At 45.4% G+C, this 10966-nt stretch overlaps 1 protein-coding gene across 1 annotated transcript; it reads right to left on the bottom strand.

Moving 5' to 3' along the window:
* Positions 1-9231: 9231 nt before the first annotated feature.
* On the bottom strand, positions 9232-10557 carry LOC114036806. Its single transcript, XM_027853512.1, has 3 exons — positions 10483-10557; positions 9950-10447; positions 9232-9469 (listed from the first exon to the last, which is right to left on the bottom strand). Exons 1-3 carry the CDS (start codon positions 10555-10557, stop codon positions 9434-9436), a joined length of 609 nt encoding a protein of 202 aa, XP_027709313.1. The 3' UTR covers positions 9232-9433.
* Between the last annotated feature and the right edge of the window lie 409 nt (positions 10558-10966).

Below are 10966 nucleotides of genomic sequence, written 5' to 3'. Positions count from 1 at the left end.
GGTAATGATTTCATGAGGAAAGAAAATGACCCTCAGTGCCCTCTTCCCTATGAATTCTCTACATGTCTGTTTTACCACCTGTTTACTGTGAGTGTGATCCCACTCTGGCCAGAGACCTTGTGTGTACAAGAAGAGAGTGGGCCTCTGATCTATACTTTCTTTTTTCTAAAATTATAATAATAGGTAGCATTTATATAATGCCTTCTGGTTTGCAAACTGCTTTACAAATATTATCTCATTTTGTCCTAATAATCCTGAAATATAGGTGCTATTAGTATTCCTATTTTTACAAGTGAGGAAACTGAGGCAAAACCCTAAGGGGTTTTTTTGTTGTTGTTGTTTGGGTTTTTTTCTGAGGTCACAGAGATACCAAGTGTCTGAGGTCAGATGTGACTTCAGGTCTTTTTGACTCCAGTTTTAGCACTGTATCCACTTAGGCCCCCAGCTGCCTACTGTTCCTACAAAGTCATTTTAGTCACTGCATTTGAGTAATAGTGTTCTCAGGCTCACTACTGACTCACATTGGTGGAGTTAATGAAGTCTACTAGGTGACTGTTGATGAGAAGCACACTAGTAGGGGTTCACGAGTAGCAGTACCAGAACCATTGCCACATAGAGTTATCTATACCTAGAAACCAGAGTTGAAGTAGGCAGCCTCACTTTCTGGGGATCCCAAACTCTGAGTTTAAGTTCCTAGCTGGGAGAGATGCCATGTGTTAAACAGAGATAATATCAGTGAAACTAACCTACTTTTCAGGGCTATTGTGAGGACCAGATCACATCATAGTAATAGTAGTAGCTGACATTTATAGAACATTTTAAAGTAGCCACTAAGAATCATACACTAGAAAGCACAATGGATCAGAAGATCAAAGACCAGGCTTTACATCCATCCATCCATCCATCCATCTATCTATCCATCCATCTATCCATCCATTCAATAAACATTTATTAAATGCCTACTATGTGGAAAGCTGAGCGTTGGGGATACAGAAAAAGGCAAAAGACAGACATCACACCTCTGACACTTAGTATTTATTCCTCATTAGTTAGACAAGCTCTTTAATCTCCCTCAGGATTACATTCTCAGTTTCTTCATTTGTAAAACTAGAGAGGTTTCACTAGGTGACCTCCAAAGTGCTTTCTAACCTTAGTGCCATAATCCTCAATCTTTTGCCAAGTACTTCCCACATCTCAGTGGACTTTATAAACCACAAAATACTATAAAATATAAACTATACAAGATAACAAACCATAAAATACTACATAATTAAGACCAAATACTAAGATGCTTAAATGTATAAAGAGCTGCATTCTCAGTGGAGGTACCCATATAGACAAAAAAAAAGTCACAAACCCATTAAGGACAAAAGCATTAAAGAAAGAAGACAAGAGAGAATGCTTTGACAAGCACGGCATCTTGAGAAATTGCTGGATGCTCAAAAAAGACCGAGTCTTAAAAAATATTTTGAAAGCGGGACCCATGTGTGTGAGCTGCGGCTGAGTCTTCATCTTAAGAGTCTAATTCACTGAAGAACTTACAACAACTGCTAATCACTAGAGGACATACAAATTTAGTGACCACTCCCTACAGCATTGGAAGGCGCTGGATAAATAACTGATGCCCTTCTCAGAACTGATGGTAGCTGGTTAACTCATGTTATTTTACTCCAGCTCTGGAGTGGCCAATTGTATCTCAGGCAGCTTCAGAACTGTTCTGCGGGGACTCAACCTTCCTGGGTGACCCTGATCAAGAAACTTGATTGTCCTCATTGGCAAAATAAGGACATTAGATGATATAGCCTCTGAGCCAAAGGTCCCTTCAGATTCTAGATCGATGAGCCTATTATTATCATTATCATCATTATCATCACAGGCAGGCAAAGCCAGCCTCAGATCCAGGAATACCTGAGTCATAGTCTTTTGCCTCTGACACATGGTGGAATTATAACCCTGGACAGGTCACAGTGAACTTTCTCAAGGCCCCAGCCAAATCTTATGGCTTTAAGCTGGGGACCAGTTACCTATCTAAACTGCAGATCTCTTGAGATCCTTCTAACCATGAAATCATTATAACCCTTCTACTAGGTGGTACATTGGATAGAGTGCTAGGCTTGGAATCTGGAATCAGGAAGACTCATCTTCCTGAGTTCGAATCTGTCCTCAGACACTTACTAGCTGTGTGACCCTGGGCAAGTCACTTAACCCTGTTTGCCTCAGTTTCCTCATCTGTAAAATGAGCTAAAGAAGAAAATAGCAAACTATTCTAATATCTTTGCCAAGAAACCCCAGATTGGGTCACAGCTGAAATGACTCAACAACACCACCTTTACCTCACTTTTGGGCACCATCATGCCTGGCACATAGTAGATACTTTAAAAATGCTTGCTTCCTTGTTTGATTACCTCGTCTATCCTGGGTGGAGGAGAAAAATCAAGCCCAGTCCTAGGCCTCAAACAATCAGCTAGAGAAAGATAACTCAGTTTCCTCATTTGTAAAAGTGAACACTTTGGGCTGGACGGCCCCTCAGTCCCTCCTAGCCCTTGTTCTGAGCTCCCTAAAGGTACACAACACACTGGGAAACAATTAGATGTTGTATTGTTGGACATCAGTTAGAAGTGAGAAAAGGTGAACCTCTGGACTGACTAAAAGCCTTTCCCTTCCTATGGGAAAGGAAATGAGCCTAAGTGGAAAAAGGGAGCTAGAATTCGACTTGGGAGTCACTGGGCCAGCAGAGCTGATGGGGCAGGGGCACAACAGCCAGGGACACTGCCCAGATGGGAGGGTGGGCACCAACACAAACAAATACACTGAAACCATATCCTTAGAAGCTTCCTCAAAGCTATTCTCACTTCCCCTCCTACTTCTGTCACAGGAAGAAGTCAACTGGGAGAAAATTTTAAAAACACTTCAGAGAAGCAAAAGGGAAAGAACCCTCCCTTTTCTGCAAACAGGAGCAAGCAGCCTGTGATAGTGGATAGAATAGGAGTCAACAAAGCCTCAGGTTCAAATTCTGCCTCTCCAACTCTGACTCACCGTGTGACCCTGGGCCAGTCACCTAATCAATTAGTCAACACGCTTTTATTAAGGAATTACTTGTTGGTAACTGTGCTAAGGGCCAGGAACGCTAAGATAAAAATAATCCCTACCCTCCAGGAGCTTACATTCTGATAAGGGAGACGCACATACAAAGCCACGCTGCATGGGAAAGAAAGCAAGGAGTTTCAGTTTTTCAGCTATAGAATGGGGAGGTTTGATTAGAACACTCTTGAGGAGATAGCAAACTACTCCAGTATCTTTGCCAAGAAAAGTCGAAATGGAGTCACAAAGAGTCGGACACCACCGAAAAATAACTGGACAACGATAAAAATAATGACCAAGTTTGGCCACAAAATCACCCAGTCAACAAGGATAGGCAACAACCGAACAACAGAGGTCAACTTGAACTCAGGAAGATAGGAGTTCAGATCCCGCCTCACGTATTAGCTGTGTGACCTTGGGTAAGTCACTTCACTGGTCTCAACCTCAATCTCCTCATCTGTAAAATGGAAATAATAATGGCACCCACTTCCTAGGCTCAGATGAGATCAACCAAATAATCAACAAGTTCAGCTTGAAGCTTTAATAGCCTTCAACTGCACTGAGACTTTTGGGACACTGCATTTATTAAGTACCTACTATGTGCCAGGCACTATGCTAGGCATTGAGCATATAATCGTAATGAGCTTACAATCTAATGGGGGAGATAGCACAGATGAAGCTCTTTGGAAACTTTAAAAAGAGTTATACGAATGCTACTCTGTATTCCTGGGCTAATTTTGCTCCTATTCATTAACCCCTTGACAGAAAACGCTTCCGGGACTTCCCTTACACCATTGTCTACCCTTGAGATTCTCTCCCCCCTATATCTCAGTGCACCCTCGTAGACTCCCAAATCTGGGCTTCTTAAGCTTTCTTCATTATGGACTGCTCTGACAGTCTGGTGGAGCCCAAGGACCCCTTTCTCTGAATAATGTGCTGTTACCTACACTCATGTCTGAAGGCAATGCCAAATTCCAGTTAGACGTTAGTGAAGATAAAGGACCTTTTCTCCCCATCCAAGTTCACAGACTCCCTAAAATAACCCCAGGTTGAGAACATCTGCCCTAAAAGGACTTACTTAGACCTGCCCTACATTAAAAAAAAACCTTGTAAACGTGCCCCCACACTTCCTAAAGCTTATACCCCAGGAGAACGCAAGACTTTTGGGGAGCTAGGCAGTGTTTCCTTCTTCATCTTTGTATGCCACACTCCCTGGCCAAGGGACTTGAACAAAGCTGGCGTTCATTACCATCTTGAATTAAGATTGCCAATGGGGGTACTTTCACCCATTAAAAAGTATTTAAATAGACCTATGATTCTACCTATGGTAGAATCAACTTGGAAGCTGAATGCAATGATATAGTACAGACCCTTCCACATCTGCCCATCCTGTGAGACTTTTCCAAGTCCCCACCCAATGGAGACCACCAGTAGGCTGGTCAGCTGGCAATGAAGTCTTTACTCATAGCAAGCCACAAAAGAAAAATATAAAAATGACCCTCAGTCCTGTGTGGTCCCCTCAACAGCTGGATAGAGTACAGGGCCTGAAGTCAGAAGACCTCGGTTCAAATACCGTCTCAGATGCTAACTAATTGTATGACCCTGGGCAAGTCACTGAACTGCTATCTGCCTCAGTTTCCTCAACTGTAAAATGGAGATAATAACAGCACCCACATCAGGAGGTTGTCGTGAGGACCAAATGAGATAATATTATAAAGCACTTAACACAACTTGTTGTTCAGTGATGTCTGATTCCTTGGGATCCCTTTTGGGGGGTTTTCTTGGCAAAGATATTGGAGTCGTTTGCCATTTCCTTCTCCAGCTCATCTTATAGATGAAGAAAACTGAGGCAAACGGGGTTGAATGACTTGCCCAGGGTCACGTAGCAAATAAGGTCTGAGCCTGGAACACAGTAAGCACTTAATAAATGTATGTTTCCTTCCTTCCTTCACCTCCCTTCTATTTCGACAGTAGCAGAGCACAGAGCAGTTTTTAGTCTATCTATAAACTTTGACACTCTAAAAAGGAAATCCTTGTCCAATGACCAAAAATGAAACCCAACTGCCATCTCATCTAACAGTCAAAATCTATTCTCTCACTGAATGTCCTCCCCAATCTCACACCCCAAAAAGGAGTTCTGTGATTCTGATTTGGTTAGGCTGAGACATCACAACCTGGCAACAATAAGGCCTGCATCATTGACAAGAGAGCCTAGACGAGGCTAACAAGAAGATGCAGGAACTTCTGCAGAAATACAGTTTCTTGTGAAGCCCCAGCCTGGTATCACTACTGGTCCACTTGGAGAGGAGGGGGAAAAAAATCTTTGCCACAAGGATTTTGTTAACCTTCCCCCCACCCTCCCCACTCCACCACCACTACCCTGCCTTGGATTTTCGAAGAAAACATGAAGCAACCACAAAAATAAAAAACCAGGAACACAGTGTTATCACTCATTAGTACTCTCAATCATTTAGGTTACAAAACTTAACAGGAGAAATCTGAAAAAAAAAAAAAAAAGTCAAGGAGATATTCTGTGGCTGACTGACGCACCGGCAGCTTCCTAATCCAAAGGCCTTGGCTGCACTCTTTCCCCATCATCAAAGTCTCGTCAGTTTCCAAGGGTACCCCATCACGATGGGGGAGGGAAAATGGTCAAATCACGCACACAGCAATGGAAAGAAATATCAAGGTCTAAACAAGGCAAAACCTTCATTTTGCAGTTGAGGAAACAGAGTCCTAAAAAAGTTATGGGATTGACCCAAGGTCACAGAACTGGAATCCAGACCCTCAGAATACAAGCTGAACACCACTCAGTGGGCTCTTTCAGAGGGCTTCATAAAAATCACACGCCAAGTTGTACATAGTAGATTAGCAGTTTCACATGCAATGTTTGTTTTATTCCATAAATTAAAAATAAAATATTTTTTAAAAAAGAAAGAAAATAAAATAAAACAAAAATTAAAAAAAAACAAAAATAAAAATAAAAATCAGACACACACACTTCAAAGAAGTCAAGGAGAGAAAGGTAAAAATATTCATAGCAATACTCTGTGGTAGGAAATAAATGGAAATAAAGTTGGTGACCACTGACTGGGAAATGACTTTAAAAACCACAGAATATTGGGGCAGTTAGGTGGCACAGTAGATAGAGTACCTGCCCTGGAGTCAGGTAGGACCTGAGTTCAAATCTGGCCTCAGACACAAATCTGGCCTCTCACTAGCTGTGTGACTCTGGCTAAGTTACTTAACCTCAATTGTCTCACATTAAAAAAAAAAAAAAAACACACACACAAAAACTACAGAATATGAATAGAATAGAAAGCAAAGAAAAGGAAGTTAAAGACTTGCATAAACTAATGCAGTCTACCTATTTGTCTAAATATTGTATTCTCCATTAGACTGTAAGTTCCTTAAGGAACTCTTTTGCCTCTTTTTGTATCCCCAGGGCTTAGCACAGGGCCTGGCACCTGTGTTTAGCCATTTTTCAGTCTATTGGACTCCTCAGGACCTCATTTGGGGTGAATCTTCCTGACTCCAGGTCTGGCCCTCTATTCAATGAATCACCTAGCTGCCCCACCTGGCACATGGGAGATGCTTAATAAAGTATTGAGTTTATATAATAATATTTAATAAATTTTGATTCAATAAATTATTGTGATTAATTGAAACTAAAAAAAGCAATATATACAATGACTGCAACCATGTAAATAAAGTCACTAAAAATGAACTGAACTCTGACTAACTGAAAAACTAACAATGGACCCAAAGACAACAAACATCCTTCCCTCCTCAAAGCAGAAAGGGGGGAGGGGACTACTGGGACAAAATACCACATACAGGTTTAGATGGGGCCACTTTCTCGGGCATTTTTTGCTTATTCGTTTTTCTATAAGAGAGTCCCTTCAGGAAAGGGATATATATTGCATATGCTTTTTAAAGGTATTAATAAAACATATTTCTTTATTAAGTCATAACTAAGATGCCCGCTATACCACTGAATTGAGTCAGCCAGAGGGGAAAGAGTCCAGGCTCAGTTACATTTAATAAATGCCTGTTGGACACAGGTATACAAAGATGTTTTCTCTCTGCTATCACATCTGTGGTAATTGCCGAATGGTTGATCGGGTTTATATTTGTAGTGCGATTAAGGGCAAAGAGAAGGAAGGGGGTGGAGTCTTATGGGTATAAAATCATCTATTTAAAGTCGAAGGGCTGCTGGACGGTACAGTAGAGGGCCAGGCCTGGAGTCAAGAAGACTCATCTACCTAAATTTAAATCTGACCTCAGACACTTCCTAGCTGCGTCACCCTGGGCCAGTCACTTCACCTTGTTTGCCTCAGTGTCCTCATCTGTAAAATGAGCTAGAGAAGGAAATGACAAAACCACTGTGGTACCTTTGCCAAGAAAACCCCATATGGGGTCACAAAGAATCAGATAAAACTACTGAAACAAGTGAACAACAACATTTAAAGTTGAAAGGAACCAATCATCTAACTCCAATTCCCCCTCGTTTTACAGAAGACAAAGATGAGGTAAAGCAACTTATTTGGTATTATGGATAACAGAAGACTTGGATTCAAATCTTGCCTCTGTTTGACCCTGGACAAAATCATCCCCTATGCCTGGGTTTCGTAATTAAGATATTCTGCAAACCATTGTAAGAAATTATTATTGTCATTGTCCAGTTACAAAGCATGGGGCAGAATCTTTGCAGTCTGGGAAGTTTATTATGTTTTGTTTTGTTTTGTTTTTAAAACTTTATACTTAGTGACCCAACCTGTGACTTCAACTTCTACAATTCAAAATCTTAGAATTGCCTGGAGCACTGGGGAGGTAAGAGACGGGAGATCTACTGGGCCACACTCCCTTCTAGTGTGTACTGGCCAATGTTTAATTCTTGGTCTCCGAAACTCTCTCCTCTGAGTTTCTCCAAACGGCAGCGGAACCAATCCTACACCAGTATGCTCTGGACTAGCCATCAAGAGAACTGGGTTCTGATCCTGGCTCTTGCTACCATGGGGCTGCCTGACCCTGGACAGCGTCACATCTCTGCACTGGGGATTCCTCATCTGCACAATTCAGCCACCATGTCACTATTTGACATTCTATGGTCGCCTACGGGAATGCTGCGGCATGCTGACAGGTCCCACCTACCTATGCACCCAGACTATCAAACTCCTTAGTCCACATAGAAAGGGAGATCCACTCGCCGATTATCTCCCCAAGGTGATTTTCACCTCTGCATTTCAAAGAGCTCGATTTGGAGGGCAGGCACAAAATGTTGACATCAGTGGAGTGATAAGGGCATCTCATTGGGGATACAGGGTTTCCTGGACTCCACAACCATGGAGAGGAAGGAGGCTTAGCTTGAAATCTTAACAGCAGCCTACCTGTCCTTCCCTTTCTTTGCTTTCTATCCAGTTTGAACAAGTCATTTCACAGGTGTGGAATAGGGGCCCCCTCCCCTCACCTTTGCCCCTTAGAATTTCGATTTTCCCTCAAAGCCCAGCTCAGGGGCCACTACGAGGCCCCCTATCAACCTCTCAGGTATTAAAGTTCTCCCTCCCTAAAATTACATTCTTTACTCATCTGCCTGTTTGCTTTGGTCTTTCTAGCGTCAGGATAGCGACTTAAAAAAAAGTTTGGATTCAACTGTGGAAAGGTTCGGGGACTGAACAAGGAACTTCTTACAAAGGGATGGTTAGCTTACACAATCCAAGTAGCATTTACTCCGCACTTGCTATGTGCTCAGGCCCTGTGTTGGGGACCCAGGAGTGTAAAGGACTCTTCTGGGTCCCAATTGGGCTGGTGGAAGCATGATATATAAAGGAAAGGGGGGAAGAAAAAACACCAGCCAACACACCAACGCTGACGCTAATTAATTAGATGCCAACTACTCAATATCTAGGCAAACAAAAGCAACAGGTTCTGAGGCCGACGTGCAAGAAAGGCTTGCTGGAAAACTTTGGCCCCAGCCTTGGGGTGCAACTGCCCCAGGAGCCTGAAAAAGTCGGCTACAAGCATCCTAGAATCAGCCGGACTATGCCAATATCACCTGTAGTCTCTGCTTATTTCACTTCCCCAAACAGAGCAAAGACCCACCCGGCTGGTTCCAAAGCCCCTTCCCTAGGGGATGCCTCAGCCTTACACAATCTCATAACTTCTTCCTTCCGTCTCTCTCTTTTTCTTTTTATCTGAAGCAGCCCCTCGTTCAGACGCCCCCAGGTCCTCACAGCTGAGCCAGGAAAATTGTCGGAGGACTCGGGTTCAGCTGTGTGTCCTATACACAGTCCCTTCGCCTGTCTGGGCCTCGATTTCCTCATCTGAAGAATGGGGGAGACGAGGATGACCACTAAGGTCTCCTTCCAGCCGTAAATCTACGATGACCCTGATGATGCAACGGTGCAAGCGTTTTCTTAATCACACACAATGAATGGGGCCCCAGCGCAGAGGGTTAAAGGAAAGGTGGGGTGGGGTAAGGGCGACCAGCGAATTCAGGAAGCCGGGTCTCGGGTTTTCGCTTTCCCTGGCTCCTAGAGACCAGAGTTCGGGGTTCCTAGGCCAGGCACCCGGGTCCCGGGGTACGAAGGCGTCCGAGAGATCACGTCTCTCTTCGCTCCAACTCCAAAGCAGTCGGAGCTCTCCCGGCCCCGGTCTGTCCGGTCCGTCCACTGCGCCTCTCTGGCGCGCCGGGGTGCCAGGGCTCCAGAGCGCGTAGGCAAAAGGCGGCTCACACCTGCCCAGCTCAGTCGGCGCCAGGGCGGGCTCCCAAGCCTGCGCCTGTCTGTCTATGGGTCGGTCTGCCCGCACCCCGGTGCCCCGCGCCCCGGGAGAAGAGAAGAAAGGGGAGCCCGGCCCATCTACCCACCTGGAGGATCTGATCTCTAATCAGCTGGGGCATCACGAAGATCATGACGCCGCCCAGGACCGTGCAGAGCAGTCCCACCAGCCCCAAGATCACGATGGTCTTGCGCCCTCCGAGCTTACGGGCCATGGCACTGGGGGCCCCCGGGCTCGCGCAGGGAGCAGCGCGCAACGGGGAGCTTGGCGAGGAAAGGTGGGAGCGGGAAACGGGACACGGACCCCACAGCGCGGGGCGAGGAGAAGCGGCACAGGGCCCCGGCCGTTTTATGTGCCATAGCCTGCCCCGAGGGACCGCCCCCTCGCCTGCTTTTACTTCGCAACTCTGACGGCTCTGGATTCCCAGAATGGGCCAAGTGGGGCGGAGCCGGGCTGGGGGGCGGGCCTCCCGACGACCCAGCCCGCCCCCACGCTCTCTGCGGGCGCCAGGGTATCTCTGCGGGCGCCAGGGTACCTCCGCGAGCCTCAGAGCGCTTCCCCGGCCTCTGCTCTCCTCCGCAGTTGGCTGCGAAGGGGGGAGATTCGCCAAAGCTAGCGAACGGCTCGGGCCCCCGGGAGCTGGAGAGGTTGGGGACGCCTGCCACCAGGCCTCCTGGAAGTCCGGCACTCCTCCATGTGGGCGGGGGGAGGGGGAGGAGGGAGGAGGAATTATCTCCCACGTGGCCCTTTGCCCTTCACAGTTGGCCAAAAGGATCGTAGGACCATTGATTTCGAGCTAGCAGGTACCCTGAGGCCATCTGGGGCCGAATAAATGTCTGTTGACGGAGTTTCAGCGCACACAGTGTCAGTCTGGAAATCAAGAAAACCGGGGTTCAAATCCTAGATCAGATACTTAATAACTAACAGGCTTTGAACGAAACACTTCTGTCTGGCCTCCTTTTCTCTTCTGTCCGCCAAGATCTTTCCAACTCTAATAAATGTATGACCCTAAATTTTCCTCATTTTATGGATGAGGGCTTTCAAGACTAGCCCTATAACCGTGACCGAGATAAGGGCCCTAGGGGGCCTGTGAAGTCAGGGGGTT

This window comes from Vombatus ursinus, unplaced genomic scaffold (assembly GCF_900497805.2).
Source record: "Vombatus ursinus unplaced genomic scaffold, bare-nosed wombat genome assembly UNPS02009994.1, whole genome shotgun sequence".
NCBI classification, from domain to species: Eukaryota; Metazoa; Chordata; class Mammalia; order Diprotodontia; family Vombatidae; genus Vombatus; species Vombatus ursinus.
This window is presented reverse-complemented; position numbering and strand designations above follow the sequence as displayed.

What these genes read in the sequence shown, in the direction of transcription:
- LOC114036806 (XM_027853512.1), bottom strand. Translation starts at nt 10,557, where the DNA reads ATGGAGGAGTGCCGGACTTCCAGGAGGCCTGGTGGCAGGCGTCCCCAA. An exon ending in AGCTCCCGGGGGCCCGAGCC is followed by an intron (nt 10,448 to 10,482) that starts GTTCGCTAGCTT and finishes CCCCCTTCGCAG; the next exon opens with CCAACTGCGGAGGAGAGCAG. An exon ending in TTAGAGATCAGATCCTCCAG is followed by an intron (nt 9,470 to 9,949) that starts GTGGGTAGATGG and finishes TTGCATCATCAG; the next exon opens with GGTCATCGTAGATTTACGGC.